The sequence below is a fragment of the Adiantum capillus-veneris genome, chromosome 10, assembly GCF_014529385.1.
Source record: "Adiantum capillus-veneris isolate H3 chromosome 10, ASM1452938v2, whole genome shotgun sequence".
NCBI lineage: Eukaryota > Viridiplantae > Streptophyta > Polypodiopsida > Polypodiales > Pteridaceae > Adiantum > Adiantum capillus-veneris.
Window position 1 is genome coordinate 104,307,008 of NC_140940.1, and position 17,088 is coordinate 104,324,095.

General features: G+C 44.1%; 2 protein-coding genes across 3 annotated transcripts in view; one reads left to right on the forward strand and one right to left on the reverse strand.

Annotated features, from left to right (window-relative positions):
- LOC147449391 (alpha/beta hydrolase domain-containing protein VTE7-like) overlaps nt 1-8,973 on the reverse strand; it is a 50,329-nt gene extending 41,356 nt beyond the window's left edge. For both annotated transcript variants that reach the window (XM_086521832.1, XM_086521831.1), the window contains exons 1-2: nt 8,840-8,973; nt 8,502-8,766 (exon numbers count right to left, since the gene is read on the reverse strand). In XM_086521832.1, the coding sequence (XP_086377958.1) occupies nt 8,502-8,766; nt 8,840-8,874 (300 nt within the window). In that variant the 5' untranslated portion in view covers nt 8,875-8,973. The remainder of the gene's footprint in view (nt 1-8,501; nt 8,767-8,839) is intronic.
- A 201-nt stretch (nt 8,974-9,174) lies between these two features.
- LOC147449392 (pentatricopeptide repeat-containing protein At2g37320-like) lies at nt 9,175-11,827 on the forward strand. Its single transcript, XM_086521558.1, has 4 exons — nt 9,175-9,252; nt 9,637-9,719; nt 11,369-11,523; nt 11,643-11,827. Exons 1-4 carry the CDS (start codon nt 9,175-9,177, stop codon nt 11,825-11,827), a joined length of 501 nt encoding a protein of 166 aa, XP_086377684.1.
- Nucleotides 11,828-17,088: the final 5,261 nt, after the last annotated feature.

Sequence of the window (17,088 nt, forward strand, 5' to 3'; positions counted from 1 at the left end):
GCATAAATGGTTTGTATACGCGTTTTGACAGCTTTTATTACACTACGGTGGGCATCTGGCATGTCAAGCATGTAGTCCTGAGTTAAAGGAATCCGACGTGCCAGACCGCACGTCAATCGGATTCTCGGGTGGGCAGCACGTCAATCGGATTCTCGGGTGGGCAGATGTGCAACAGTTGCACCTTGATTAGGATCCCCTGGACCTATTTTTAATAAATCATTTTTATGATTTATTTGTTGGAAATCTTGGTGGACAGTTCCCCTACCTAGGCCTTAATAATTACTTAAGGCCCATTCCCCACTTGTAAAGGAAACCATCTGCTAGCACTTGGAGCAAGAAGAAAGAAGGGCCCAATTCAGCCAGCGTTTTAGCAAAGGACAACCAACGTTTTCTCAGCAAGAACATCCAGCATTTTTGCAGAGTTCAGCCAGCAGCCAGCGTTTCCAGAATTCAGCCCCATCGCCGCCAACTCTCAGCCATACCAGCCAGCATTTTGGTTTCCAGCCCAAGCGCTGCAGCAAAACCGCAGATCAGCCCTGCGTTTTCAGTTTTCAGCCCATGCCTCGCCGGGTGTTCAAGAGATTTGTAGCCGTTCCCATTGACGGATGTGGTCCGGTACTTCGGCAGCAAATTGATCCCTCCTCTCGGCACTTCCCTCGGCAAAATTGAGTGCTCCATCGCTGTCCATCGTTGACCTCGTCGAGGTCTGCATTTTCAGCCCATCATTCTTCTCACATCGGAAGTGCAAATCAGCCCGTGGTGGTCATCCGCAATTCCTACATCGAGAAGGATCCAAGGTGCATCAAATCAGCCCACATTCCATTTACTCAATCTAAAGCAAATACCACATCAGTAACGGTGTGGGGGTACCCTTGAGAGGGTTGGTTGGGACCCCATCGAGTGTCGCTCTCTTCTTCTCTTTCTCTCTCCCTCTACACATCTCTATTGCATTCTCCCTGTCCCTCTCTTCAGGGGAACATAAAAGGAACATTCATTGAAGCACAAAGCATTCACTAACGCAAGGAAAGAAGGAAAGGATTTTATGGAAGTGCAAAACTAGATCTTCACCATTTCAATTCCGCTGCACCTGACATCATAGTAACAGGGGACGGAGGGGACGGACCCTAGGGACGGGGGACGCCCATTTCCGGGACGAGGACAGGTGGGGACGGGTGGGGACGAACGGGAAAATAGCTGCCAAGTGGGAACGCAGGCAAAACGTCTCGGGGACGGCAAGGAACGGCAGGGGACGGCAGGGGATGGGAGGGGACTTTTTTTAAAATTTGAAAACCTGATCATTTCTAGAGGCTAGTTTCTCTCCAATAGCCATATGTTTGAACTTCAAAGCACCCCAATGGCTATAAAAGCCACCCTTTGGGTCCTCATTTCTCGATGTTTTATTAGCACATTTGCGTCTATATGACTCATGTTCTTTGGTCTATTTAGTGTAAATTTGTGGTCAAAGTGATGCTCTATGTATGTGGCATGTGTATAGGTCAAAAAATGCCAAAAAAACTCTTCTTCTTTTTTTTGCCGTCCCGACCCCCGTCCCCATTTCCTGACTTTTACCGTCCCGTCCCCGTTCCAGACCCCGACCCGCCGTCCCATGTAACTATGCCTGACATTGGTATCAGAGCTTTGAAGATTTTGCACTAATCCGCTAATCCCCCTTTTCTCTCTTGTGTTTTAAGTTGTGTTGGCAGCCCTTCGGTGTATACTCCTCCCACACTTGGAACAGCAGACCTGCCATTGCGGGTAGAGCCGAGCACCTTGAGCGTCAAAAAATAGCAACCAATTGTATACCGAGTGTTGCACGAGGGGTGCGCCGACGAGGGGGTAGATAGTCTCCCAAAGATTAGTCTGCAACCTTCCTTGAACCAAGAGGAGAAGTCCTTGCATGGTCAAGACTCGTAGCGGTATGAATACCTCCACCAATCAAGAAGGCAAGTAAGTGCCACCTGTGGATCCTCCTAGCCCTCCCCCCACCCCTCCTCCTTCGCCATCAAATCCCATGGATGCTATGATGCGCAGATGATGGAGATGATGATGCGGCAAGACGAAGCTCGACGACAAGAGCGTTTGGAAGCGGCAGAGAAATTGGCAGCCGAAGCCAAGGCTCGTAGGCTGGAAAGGGCTTCCATGCGTGATCTCATCACCACCTTGGCGGTGCGACCCGATCCCCCATCTTCTGAGCCCGATCATGAAAAGCTTGCCAAGACCATCGCGAAGGCAACCATTGCTACACGGACGACCAATGATCCCATTCTCGAGAAGATCACGTTCAGTAAGTATGACGGTAAGATGGATGCTATTGTCATTTACTCGTGGTTGCATCAATTTACATCCTATTTTGCGGTTGTTAGAAAGTCTGAAATAACAAGGTTCTCTTGGCTTCCATGCATCTCACGGGTGATGCCATCACTTGGAAGGATAAATGGATGGAGAAGCAACAGGGGTCCCATACGGCTGCCCATCCCGAGTCCTTCCGACTCCTACCTCGTTCCCCCTCTCGAGCTTAGTTAGAAGGCATTCGCGGAGGATCTCAAGACTCGCTTCCTCCCTCCACAGTACTTAAAGCGTTTGAAGAAGGATTTCGGGCTTTGTCTCAACAAGTTAAACCGGTGATGTCGTATGCTAACAGTGTCACAGCTAGGTGGACAATTGCAGAAATCGGATGATGAGAGGTTAGAGGCTTTTCTCTTTGGATTGGACCACTCGATCAAGTTTGATGTGGAGGCAGGTGATCCAAAGACATTGCAAGAAGCGATACGCTTGGCTCAACTCCAAGAGATGAAGCACAACAAGGGTAAGCTTAAGACGGCCTCAGGTAATGGTAATTCTTCCTCTCAAGACTCGTCTAAGGAAAAGGACAAGGATTCTATTGGGAATGGTAACAATAAAAAGAACTCTCTCAGTTCTTCTCGATCTAATTCTCCATCTCGATCTCAGTCTAAGGGCGATAACTCTAAGGATAAGGGTAAAGGAAAATTTGATAAACCTCAACTCACACTTGATGAAAAGATTGCCCAAGGAGTTTTAGGTGGTCAATTGAGTGAGGCACAACAAGCATTGTATGCAAAGGAACATAGGTGTTTTCATTGTCACGTAGTAGGTCAAATGAAAAGGGAATGTCCTAAGAAAGAATCTAACAAGGAAACCTCTACTAGGTCAACTTCTGATGCTACCGCTCAAGTAAATGCTATGAGTGTGGTAGAGCAAGAAGCTAAGCAGGAGGGGATGTTTGACGATGATCTTCTTCGTAATCTCTTCCCGCCTCCCTAGATGCAAAAGAAGTCGATTGTTCTTTGTTGGAATCCACAAGTGTCGCGGGAAAAGGAGCGGATTTCCCGGTAGAAGAGAAATCGGCCGCTCTCTGATACCACTATAACAAACTTGGACACTCCAAGTCAAGATTTCATCGCGACACAGAAGAGATTCACTTCAAAACAGTTCACAATTCACACTTGATTCGACACGGCCCGGTGTAGTTACGTGCCTAGAAATATTGGACCCAAAGACTAGCGTCCCTTTCGGTATTTCTTTTTGTATTAATCTGTGTTCAAAGTACAAGAGAGTGGAAGGGTGCTCACTCTCAGACTCTGCGTCCAAATGCTCAAAGAAGTGAGGCCCTGCCCACTTATCTATTGGTTACAAGGGATGCCCAAAAGCAGTAATCCAAAAGCTTCTCAAAAATAAAGCAACTGAGCCAAAAGCTGCCATAAAATTCAGCCAACGTAAATCTAGGAAATCCATACGCTTTGCCATGTCAGCACCTCCGTGAAAAGCAGATTTCCGTACACGGTGCCACGTCAACCAATCAACGCGTTTTGCGTCGAAAATTCCGAGATTCCGTATTGTAGCCACGTCAGCCTGCCACGTGTCATCCCGGAGTCTGTTGCCATGCCACATCACCCATTTGTGACAACATCTTGATTCAGTTTATTTTCCATTAGTGTACTTGAGGGGAAAATGGTTGGGAAAATGGTTCCATGCTGTGAAATGCTTATGCTTGGTGCTAGGTATTGATGTTAATGCTAATGGGTTGTGCAATCAGAGGGCATGCAGCTATCTGGACATGCACGTCCTACGTACAAGCTCACAAGGTTGCCAGAACATTTCCTAGGCTATCCTAAACCCTACAAATAGGAGTTACAGCTTGTCCACATGCACATAGGGTTAGATGTGCACGTGACATGCCCCCTTTTCAAGGTGAGGTATTGGTACCAAGTTGTATGGCTTCCATAGAGTCCGCCAACAACTCTTCGCCGGCCCACTCTGCTGTATGGGTTTCGCAATACTTGAACTTCAAGAATGTCTGTAGTGCTTGCTTCTTTGGGCTGCGCCAAAAGCGACGCAGAATAATCTGCTTCGGGCTCCATGTCTTCAACTTCGTCTACAATCTCGGGTTATCTTCTGCAAGAATCTCCTTTGGGGGATTTCCCTGAAACCACTTCAAACAAAATATCAGACACATCTATTACTTGTCGAGTGACTGAAAAAAACTATGCTTCCTCAATGACTGCGGGTAGACTGCAGATGAAAAATGTGACAAAGTGTCAAACCTTTCACCAAGTACATGCCAAAAATGGGATCTAAACTTGACTTCCTGACCTAAAACTATCAACTGTGGCAAACCACAACGGGATCACCAATGCTTGATGGACAAACATACTACTGCTTTTGCTGTAACTAGGTCTTGCCAAGGCATAAACATGCAAAATGGAGTAACAATCATGAAGCATTGTGGATGAATGCAAACTTTCTATCTTTTCTGGAGTGATCTTCATGCATTTGTGCTCATCCGTGAGTGAATCATGTGTAGCGTGCAATATGGCTTCCTTATGAAAAGGTAACACACAAGGACGGTGACGACAATACAAGAGACCGTCACGAATGAGAGACTCGGACAATGTATATTGACTAATCATGCAAACAAAAGATACTTCCTGAATGAGTACTATGGACCTCGACTCGAGAGCCAAGATTGGTCTTGCATGACTAATCGTATTTGCAAGGTATCGATGACAACGTCAAGATCTGAACTGCTAATTGTTGAAAACTCGAAAGGCTAGGTACTTCTGCTAGAGATCTACAATGTGGCAGTACTGCGGCGAGGATCTGCAACTACCATTGCATGCGAAGCTGAAATGCAAAAACGCTAGCTGATCTGGGCTGAATCTACAAAGCACTGGCTGCTTTGGGCTGAAAACAGAAACACTAGGCTGATCTGCTACTGATGGTCAATGCGGCGAGGATTTGCAACCGGGAAGGATGCGGTACGGCGAGGTCGAGTCTGATCTGAAAACACTGATGTATGTGGGCTGAAAACGCTGGTTCTTGCTTTGAGAAAACGCTAGAGATCCTAAGGGTGCTGCCGGTCTGCTTGGGTGCCTGCCCTCCTTATCTTTCTACTTCTTGCTACTTGTGCTAGGCCTTCCTTTATAGGTCCTTGCAACTCGGTCGAGCAAGCTCCTTCTGTCACAAACAGATGATGTGGCATGACCACCCGGGAAGACAGTACGGATAGAGGCTGACATGGTAGAAATCCCAAAAACTACGCTGACATGCTGACGTGGCAGCCTGTACGGCCTTCCGCAATTTACGCTGATAGATGGTGACGTGGCGGTCTATCCCCACTTGCCGTCCCGTCCTCTTTTTTACACTAAAAATCCATTTGAGCCCCGTCCCGACTCCTCAGGACACATCCCTTGTGACTATGGCTTTTCTGCCGGATTTTGGAGCCAATTGCTTTTGGGACTTTTTGCTTTTGAGTTAGAAGCTTTTGGGGCTCTACTTTTGAGACATCCCTTGTAAGAATAAATAAACCCATTGGGGCCTCACTCTACACAACATCTGGACGCAGAGTCCGAGAGCACAGGATCCCTCCAGGTGTCGTACTTCGCTCAAGCATTAATATAATAAAGAAATACCGAGAGGGGCGCCAAGTTTTGGGGCCAATAACTCTGGGCACGGAACGACACCGGCCGTGTCGACTGAAATTTTGAAGTTGTGAAGTATTTTAAGTGATGTTCTCCTGTGTCGTGCCAGATTCCCGACTTGGGGTGCCCAAGTTTGTGACAGTGGTATCAGAGCATCATGGCCATGGTGGTATCTGAAGCGGAGGTCTAGAAAGTGCAGAAGGTTGGCTTTATTGAGATGGATGAAGCCACTTCTTGAAAGCCATGTGCTTGAACAAGCATACATATATATACCTTTATAAGGTCAGAATACTTTGAATTTACAAATTATAGGAGGGGATAAAACACTCAAGCATGTGCTTGAACAAGCAACCAAAGGATAGGAAGTTACATCCACCCTGTCTCGAAGAGGTTTTGGAGAAATTTGTCGCGGAAAGCATGGTAGCAAGCAGATAAATAGAACTCGAATAAACATGCACCGCCTCCAAATCAATCCGATCATGCGTCAAATTATGACATGATTGCTCAGCCAAATGCAATTGTCACATCACATATTGTACACAAGTCTCCTCCCAAAGCTTTTGTTGTACCGGACTCTTAAGGTGGCACTGGAATTTCTTCTCCTCAGCCTTGTTGTTCTCTATGGCTTTATCATGCTTTGACTTGCAGAGGGCAAAGAAGTACCATGCTTTGATACCACTAGAACCACTTCACACAATTGATCGAAGGAACTCTGCAACACTTGAATCACTTTAAACACTTTAAAACAATTGTCTAAACTGAATTTTTTCACTTTTTTTTAAGATCGTGACATCTAGCTTCTCTTATTTATGAGTATGGTGGCACACACTACGGAAATTAATGGCTTACATTGTTGGAGAGCCCTAAAATCATAGCCAATTTTCTTTTTTTTAATGTGCTAAAGTGGCATACCCGAAGTGGAATGTACAAGATGTATGTGATGTTTTATATGTCGTCTTCTGCCTCTGCAAGACTTTATTAGATCGTTCTTTCTTTCTCTCTTTCTCTGTGGCTAACAAATAAGCTCTTGCATCAAGAAAATGGCATAATTGAGTGTCTCCGAGGTCGAAGAAGCATATGCCAACCAATACTACAAACTCAAAGAACATAACACTAAAGAGTCTGCTAACCAGATTAGGCAAAGACCACTCCCTTAGGTCCTAATAGAGCTGAGATTAGGACCCTCCTAGAGCCAAAACCTCCACGTTGCACATGTACCAAGTCCAGGCTTCAAAGGGCGGTAAGGTGTTTGGATCCAGCAAAATCTCATTGGATGTCAGACACAAGTAAACATCACCGACAACAGCGAACCATATAGCATCTTACTACTGTTGATGTGCAAGTCTCATTAGAGCAGCCCAACCATCCCAGAGTGAGACAGAGGTGGGGAGAAAGGTAGGGGAGATTCTAGCATGGGCAAGCATGTGCCAGGTCCTCTACCACACCTGACGTCAACCTTCTAGAATCGGATCCTAAAATCTCTGCAATGTGATTGGCAATCCCCCTGTAAATGGAGTAAGGCTCTGCGATAAGGCTTGTATCAGCGCATCAGGATCGCATCCACTGAGATGAGGAGATTGGGCCCATCATCCCAACCCACCCAACCAATACGAATCTGCTCTTCAAACTGTCCACCCTCATGGTCACAAACATGAAAGTACCAGATCAAGGGTTCACACTCAATCTCATCCATTATCCTTAGCTGTGCTGATAAATGGCCGTCTCCTCATCTGCAGACACACCCTCATAACACAGCATTCATTGAACACAAACATAAATCTGTCTCATGCATACTGCTCACCGACAGTTTAGATGTGCTGACACGCCTAATCAAGCTAATTAAGAAGAAAACTTCCTGACCAATAATCTACTTGACCCCCCTTCTCTTCATCGAACATTAACTCATTCCCTTCCCTAAGCTGAGCATGCGCTAACAACAAAAACAAACGATGAAACAATCCAAGTCACCAAAAGCCACTAAGCACTTCTTGAAAACAAGCTTCATGCCACTCAATGCAAGGAAAGGGGATTCAAGGCCAGACCCACCAAAGAAACCATTGTACGCTGCCGTGGAAGTGTCCAGTTATACCACAATACCCTTTTTGTATCAGTCAAACTACAAGAGAAATCTGCCTTACTTCACACAAACTAAACAAAGCCAAGTGATTGCTACTGAATGATAACAAAACAGAATTTACTAAAACAACTGCCTGCAAGCTATAGTGAGAGGTGTAAAACCGCAATTAATAAAAAAGATATCTAAGGGCATCAAACCTTGGAACCATTCACTGAGTTGCATACAAGTGTGCTTTGCTAGCATGCTGGAAAAAAGCTAATGGACACAATTGACATGCAATTTCCTACCAACAAAATTTTTCAACCAACTTCCACATAATAATGGCCCCCCAATGTCTTAAAGAATTTAGCGCATCTACAAATTTGCAGAGTTTTCAGGCAGAAGTATCAACCTATCCATGTAAGCATGTTTATGTTGAAAGTCACAAAAATCAAGATACAAGACTGAAGCATACCACTAAGTATTCATATGACCAAGAAACATACCTGTACAGGTAGCCTTTCAATTTTTGATGCAAAAGCACGAGCAGCTGGGTCACGCAGCTGCTCCACCTCAGGAGGAAGGAAGCTCGGGAATGTGGTAGGGTTGATATCGACGGTGGCCATGCCTGTTATTCTGGGGTACAGCCTGCTGTGGCTGTTGAGATTGTGTGCGATCGTGTATGTGTTGACAGATCGTCCCACAACCCAGTTTCTATTTGCCCCAGCGGGTATCATTTTGGGTAGCCCAGGGATTCTTGCATGAGGCGGGCTGTTCAAAAACTAACACTCTCTCTCTCTCTCTCTCTCTCTCTCTCTCTCTCATGCGCACAAGAATACATTACCTGAGAGCTGCCCTTGCGAGGTTCGCTTGCTCCATACGGCCTCAACTCCTGCGTGTGGTTGCCATTTGTTTTGAGCGCAAATGGCTGTCATTTGAATACGAGCAAGACACAGCCATACATAAGCTAACAAAAAATAACTCTTCTTTACCTTGATTATTTAAGATCGATTTAGTGAAAGGAGGAAGGTTAGCTGTGCCATGTGGCCACATGTGATTGGGTTGCTAAATGAGGATGTAGAGAGAGAGAGAAAGAACAGAGCAACGGCATTTTAAAAAAAAGATCGAAAATCAAGGTTTGCATTAAGCCTCGCCACCCTCGCGCAGACCAAACAGCCTATGCTGGTGCTGGTGGGTTGTGGGTACTTCACAAAGAGCGCAATTACAGAGCTGGACAGCATCAAACAGAACTATGCGGTAAAGAGAGCAGGACAGTACCAGCAAGCATTGCAGAGTAGAGGTAATTGACGGAGGTAATTTCTTTGCTTTGCATACATGCTTCTATAATCGTTACATCATGCCGGAGAGAGAGAGAGAGAGAGAGAGAGAGAGAGAGAGAGAGAGAGAATTGTGCAATAAAGAGAGAGAGAGAGAGATAACTGTGATGAATTGTGTGGTTTGGCTCAGTGCAGGCCGGAGAGAGAGAAGGAGAGAGAACTGTGCGCTTTTGTTTCACTGTAGGCCGGAGAGAGAGAGAGAGAGAGAGAGGGCCAGGAACCTCTGGACTGTTTTCAGCATATGCGAAGAGAGGGCCTCAAGTATGCCTTGCTCGACATGTATGCCAAATGCGGTGTACTTCAGAAAGCACAAAAAGTGCTCGACGATCTTCCTGTCCAGAATGCCGTCTCTTTGAATGCTCTGATTGCGGGATATGCCCAACAGAGGTAGGGCCAGGAAGCGCTAGTCTGTTTTCAGCAGATGCAAAGAGAGGGCAGCTCTCCAAATGCAATCACCTATGCTTGTATCTGGAAGGCATGTGGGATATGCCCAACATGGGTAGGGCCAGGAACCACTGGACTGTTTTCAGCATATGCAAAGAGAGGGCAGCTCTCCAAATGCAATCAGTATGCTTGTATCTTGAAGGCATGTGGCATTATGCAAGATGCCGATATGGGCAAAAGAATTCACGATGATATTGTTAGGCAGGGGCTGTTGGAAAAAAACGACATACTTGGCACTGCCTTGGCATGTATGCCAAATGTGGTGCACTTGAGAAAGCACATAAAGTGTTTGAGGAGCTTACTTTTTGGAGCGGCATCTCTTGGAATTCATTGATTGCATAAAATGCACGAGAGGAGCAGGGTGAGAAAGCTCTAGGTTGTTTCAACAGATGCAAAGCGAGGGCTTAACCTTCTGCTTATAACAATCTTCAAGTGAGCTCACAAAAGAGAGCCTCGTTCTGTTGCTCTCCATTTTTTCTTCTATAGCCTTTATTGTTGCTTGCTTGGCCGTGTTGCGAGAGAAAACGGATATGTGTGGACCAAGGCAACACCAAGCACACTTTTTCGAAGCTATTTGAAGCTGACACCATCAATGAATTGTTGAATCCTAGTCATCTAACCTTTCTCCACAACAGGTGTTCGCCATCTTGCAGTAGCTAATAATCCCACCGTGACATGCCACTCATTAGAGAAGTATGGGAAAATTAGACCGAAGAGTCTACTACTTTTTGCTAAGAGAGCAGACTAGTGTGGATGGGATAATTACCACTCCAAGGTCCCCTCACACGTGTGATGTCTTCCACTATTGTGTCGTGCAAAAAAGTTGGATGACTAGGATTCACATGCCGCGAGTAGGGAGGAGAAGCACCACTTAGAAGACAAGAAGAGGAGGGGGGAGAGTTTGTACCAGGTGAGGTGAAGAAAAACCGCAGAAGTACAGAGAGATCAGCTGAGGAAACTTGCGCTTGCCTTCCCCAATAAACACAGCTGGGAGGTCGATGATCCCCACTTCGGCGTACCAATGTTGGATTATGCTACTGCTCAAATTCCAAATATGCCCGCTGCCACTGACGTGAGGATGTCACCTCCCTTACTAGTAGTGAAGTGACCTCCTTAAAAATCACTCAAACACCTCAGTCGTGTTGCACAAAATGCGGCCTCCCAGCTGAAATCACTCAAATGCAGTGTTGGGAGGCCGAAATCACTCAAATGCGGTGTTCTTCATAAAGCCCAAAAAGTGCTCGATGAGCTTCCTGTCTGGAATGTTGTCTCTTAGAATGCTCTGATCGCGGGATATGCCCAACAAAGGCAGAGCCAGGAAGCACTGGGCTTTTTTCAGCAGATGCAAAGAGAGGGCATCTCTCCCAAATGCAATCACCTAGTATCTTCAAGGCATGTGGCATTATGTAGATGCTGATATGGGCAAAAGAATTCACAATGATATTTTTAGCCAGAGGTTGTTGGAAAAAAACGAGGTACTTGGCACTTGGGCTTGGCATGTACACCAAATGTGGTGCACTTGAGAAAGCACAGAAAAGTGCTTGAGGAGCTTACTGTTCGGAGCGGCATCTCTTCGAATGCATTGATTGCAGGGTTGTCGAAAAAAAACGAGGTACTTGGCACTGTCTTGGCATGTATACCAAATGTGATTCTCTTGAGAAAGCACAGAAAGTGCTTGAGGAGCTTACTGTTCGAAGTGGCATCTCTTCAAATGCTCTGATTGCAGGATATGCACAAGAAGAGCAGGGCTAGGAAGCTGTGGACTGTTTTCAGCAAATGTGAAGCAAGAGCTATATCCAGACGCAGTCGCCTATGTGTATATCTTAAAGGCATGTGGCTCTTTGCAAGATGCTGATATGGACACAGAAATTCACGATGATATTGTTACTCAGATGCTATTGAAAAGAGATGTCATTGCTGACACTCCCTTGATCGATGTGTTTGCCAAATGTGGTGCACATGAGAAAGCACAAATAGTTCTCGAGGAGCTTTTTGTTTGGAACAACATCTCTTGGAATGAACTGATTGCAGGATACGCACAACAGGAGTAGGGCTAGAAAGCTCTAGGCTATTTTTAGCAGATGCACAGTGAGGGCCTTTGTCCAGATGCAATGACCTACACATGCATCTTGAAGGCATGTGGCTCTATGTAAGATGCTAATATGGGCACAAAAATTCACAATTTCTTTGTTCATTAGAGGCTTTTGAAAATAGAGGTTGTGGTTGGCACTCCCTTAGTCAATATGTATGTCAAATGTGGTATGCTTCAGAAAGCATAAAAAGTGCTTGAGGAGCTTCTTGTCCGGAATGCACCAATTACAGGATATGTGCAGCAGGAGCAGGGACAGAAAGCTATAGGCTACTTTTAGCAGATGCAATGCGAGAGTATCTCTCACCATTCAGTCAACTATACTTTTGTCTTGAAGGCATGTGACGTTACCAGTAAGAGAAGGACAGGCCATCACTCTTCTTCTCGTAGCTAGCTACCTCCTTTGGTAAACATTACCAATGCTTCAATCACTGAGGCTTTGTCTTCACCATGAATTCTTTCATGTGTTACCTAAATCCTAGAGAATTTTGAAAGCAGCTCATTTGGTTCTAACTTAGTGAATGCCATGAACTTCGTGGAGACGTTGATACCACGTGTGGCTCTCTACTACGTGAGCTGTAGGTTTGCTCTTTTGTTTCCTTGTGTTGAATGTTGTTTTAGCCCAATGCCAGTGTAAGGTGATCTGAAAGGCATGCGTATGCAACAAGTATGCTTTTACGACTCCAACAAGGCCCTCCTCCCTTCTGCTTACTACTTGCTATCATGTCAATATATTTAAGGTTTTTGATTGCCTCGTTGACAGTAGATATGGGATGAAGTTGGAGAAAGCGATGGAGAGAGAGACAAGATGTAGCTACAGCTTGAACAAGAATGCCTCGAAGTATATCGAAAGAAAGTTGACCAAGCAAGCCATTCCAAGGATCCTCTGCATCAAGCAATTGCAGATGCTGAAGCAGAAATTGATTTTTTTATTTTGGCTCTAGGTGAACATGGGATCATTGTATGGGTAAGAGGATTCTTCTTTATGATTATTCTATAGAGATGCTCTGCATTGGGATACCTGATTTTTATTTCAATACTTGAATGTGATGGAGGTGCTAGTATTTAGAATGAGAATTTTGTGGTTATGTTGCAAGGTGTGAATGTTTTAAAAGGTCTAGAAACAACACAAGTTGCTCTCAGCTACTTTGCACATGTGCAATAAGAGTAATATTCAAAAATTTCCAAAGAAGATATTGTGCCTCTGTCAATGAGGCTATTACTCCTCTCTTTACATAAAAGAAGCTTTTCTGTACATACTTGCACTCCTTTTCACATACATTGTAAATACCTGGACTTGGTACCACACGGTAATTGCCTTGTTCTAAAATAGTGTGACCTTGAGAGCAAGATCAGAGCTCGTTATTGGACAAACCAAAATCTGTTTAAATGTATCTTGTGAATCATGCCGATCAAAAAAGAGATTTGCAGGGTGTTTGGGCAAAATGTTGTGTAACTGCACAGGAAAACAGATATCGACGCATGCAAAGTGAGGGCCTTTGTCCAAAGGAAATCACCTTCGCTTGCATATCTTGATTGCATCAAGCAAGGGCCTCGCTCTTGAGAAGGCATGTGGCTCTACGCAAGATGCTGATATGGGCATAAAAATTTACGCTGAGATTGTTGGTAAGGGGTTGTTGAAAAAGATATCGTGCTTGGCAATGCCTTGGTTGACATGTTTGCTAAATGTGGTACACTTCAGAGACCACCATAACTTCTCAAAAAGCTTGCTAAATGTGGTACACTTCAGAGACCACCAGAACTTCTCGAAAAGCTTCCTATCCAGAGTGTGGAATCTTGGAACACATTGATTGCAGGATTTACCCCACAGGGGGCAGGCCAAAAAGCTCTAGTCTGTTTTTAGTAGATTCGAAGTGACGGCGCCTCTCATGATTGCAAGATTTTCTCTGAAAGGGCAGCGCCAAAAAGCTCTAGGATATTTCAACAAATGCAAAGCAAGGAATCTTAGAGAAAGATGTCATGCTTCGCCGTATTTTGATCAATATGTATGTCAAATGGGGTGCCCCAAAGACTACGACTTTGTGTATGTGGGCATGTGAGCCTACGGACGAACAATATGGTGGATTCAACATCAATCAACATGTTTGCAGACGTCACAGAATGGATGACGATAGTAGAACGTATACTGGTGGGAAGGTGGCAGAACAATGTAAGGAAGGTCTAGAAGCGGCTTCATCCAAGATTGTGCGTTGATCGACACGACCAATACCAAAGGTACACTTATATTCCGTATTTTCATTTCCTTTATGTGATCTCAAAAGTACTTAGATTAAATCATGTACACATTAAAGCAATAAATTTACATCATTTTTATTCAAAAGATTGTAGATGAAGGTGACAAAGGCTGAAGAATTTTTGTGATGCCCAACAAAGGAACACATAGACAATACGCCACAACAAGGCAACGTGGAATGATACATGTCTTCATAAAACATCGGTAATGTCTTCATAAAACACGGCTATAGTATTTTTACAATAAGAAAGTCCCCCCAACACTAGAGGAGAAGCATAAGTCCCCCTTCAACACTGAAGGGGATAAACGTGGTGGGGGAAAGGCACGTTCCCTACTGTATTATTACTAATGTGGAGAACGATGCCAACTCCACACCATACATATGTATGGTTTTTTTCTTTTTTTAATGGGCACAAGCATTATAAATGCACGAAATTCATCTCATTTTGTTTTTATTATAATGTGTAATTGTTTACATTCATACATCTTTTGATGCAAAATCTCATTTGTGATGCGAGGTCATAGAGCTTTTGGCGAAAGCTTCGAGGAGAGATGCTATGGAGCCATTATCACGAGCTATGCCATGCAGTAAAATCCACACCACTATCACTATTTTACTTCTTACCATCTGCACAGTGAGTCAATAAAGGCAAACTAGTTTTTTTTAATTTGTGCGTGGATGTGTTATATTACCCCCTTACAGAAGAGAGTTACTTACATAGTTGCATAGAACTGGTTGACACCAAAACCGTGATGACTTTGATTACTTTTTTCCACTCTTCAAAGTTCTTGTGTTTCCTAATAGAGATGCTCACTTCCCTGCTTTCTTGGATAATCTTGAAATCGGCCATCTAATGGTCATTTTCGATGATGCACCGATTTTTAGACTTCCAAACTTATTTGAAATAGCAGAAGCGGACAATTTGTGTACATATTAGGATGGCTTGGTCTTTTCATATCTTACAAAAATTATCTTAATTGTTTTCTAGTCTAGGATATTCAATAGTCTCATGTGAAATTATCCTCTCCAGAGTAGTGTTTCCCTCCTCCTCCTCCCAATGCTCCCTCTCTCAACTTGGGGGAACTTGCAGGGCGGGGGGGGGACACTCATAGTCGCAAGTGCCTTCTTCGGCCCCGTATCATGTCACTCGACGTCTCCTATTCCGCCAGTCCCTAACACGTGGGAGGCCTCAAATACTTTACCGCATAGGGCCCTAGTGCTCTTGAATACCATGTCCATGCAAGGCTCTATCGACCTACTTCTAGCTAATGTATCCTTGCAACAACTAAAGCATGCACTCCACCTGCAAGTTGCACTAGCTCATATGTCCCCTAACACCCATCGCATGGATTTCTCTCCCAAGACAAGCATTCCACCATCAAGAGCCTCCTGCGAAGTGGTGTAAGCAGCCAACTTAGAGCAGTTCCTGAGATAGTTGAACAAGAGTACTGGCAAGCATCTCCTCAAGGGAGAGAAGGAGCTAGTAGACGAGGTAAGCTCATTGTTCTTCTTCCTTCTGCTCAAGTTCACAAAACTCAAAAAGATTTAGAGGAAAAGACTCTCGTAGGCCTCATAGCAAGCCCTTGTCCTCTAGTCGTTTTCCTCAAGAAATGGGTAGAAGCGTAGGAGGTGTGAGGTCCCTACCCATCCAGTCAAAAACCATGATGGAGTCCTTGACAAGTCTCTAATCCTAATGAAAAACAGAGTCCTGAAGAAAGAACAATCCAAGGAGATGGCCTTTGCCATTGACAATGGCTTGAGTCTAAAGACCTATTAAAAGACTTAGTCCTATCTCCTAGCAAAAACGAGACAAAAACCTAAGAGTTATAAACCTTTTTCGGTTCTCTAACCTCCATAGAGGATCCTGAGAATCCTTCTCAAATGCTTTTACTCTCTCTATATATTCGTTGGCAGATCCCCCTTCCAATGGAAAACTTTGCTATATATTTAATACAGCAGGGAAGGATAGTTACCCCATTGATTGGGTCCACCTATCCATCATCGGTATCTTTAATCGATCCCCGCTTACCACACCACAATCACACACGATTCTTAATTTTCTAATTACTACCACATTGTTTTGAAACTTAAAATAATGATTTGTTTCATACTTTCATGATAGTGTTTCTTTAAAACGAATCCTTGGAAACAATATCGCCAACATTCTTTATCAAACAGATATCTTTAGATTTAAAACAATAGATCGTCAACTAAAGCAGCCATTGTCAAAGAATCTAGTATTTTCTTTTAAATTCAATGGAGTTAAATCATAAAAGGATATAGTTTTCCCTATAGAGGATTCTTTAGAGGAGGAACTATAGTTTGTGTCGAGTTGATTTCATTGCACATTCATCAATTATGCACATAAATAAAAAAGAATAATACAATTAAGATTGACTACTTATTGAGGAACGGATTTGTTTGGAGTCAGGTCCCCCCTCCAAAAGGTCTTTGTATTATAATGCTCTGAAAGAGAGCCTTGATTACAATACAAGATTGTGCTCTTGAGAAGCTTTCCTCGAACCAAGAAGATAACGAGGTTCATGATTCCATGGTGTAACCCTCCTTCCCCCAAGCCGTAAACACCCCATTGGGGAGAAAGAATTGCTAGATAAGAGTTAGATGAGGGTGAAAAGAAGTATTTCTTAAGCAAAGAAGTAGTATCCCTTCTAATCCATTGGCAAGCTCTTAGCATATCTAGCATAATAGAGAAGGAGATGATGAAGGAGAAGAATTTCATTTGTCTGGATTTGCATCCATAGCCAAGTCCTTGAGCATGGAAACCACCTCTTGATCTCCCATGTGAGAAGGAGAGGGAGAGAGATCTTGCTTTATTCAACAACTAAATTTGCAGAAATGATAGAAAGAATGAACAAGAATCTCCAGGAGCCCTCCTTTTCGTTTTTCTTCAGACGTGCCAAAACTTTCCAAGGGAAAGTGAATTACATGGACTCATGAGAAGTAAACA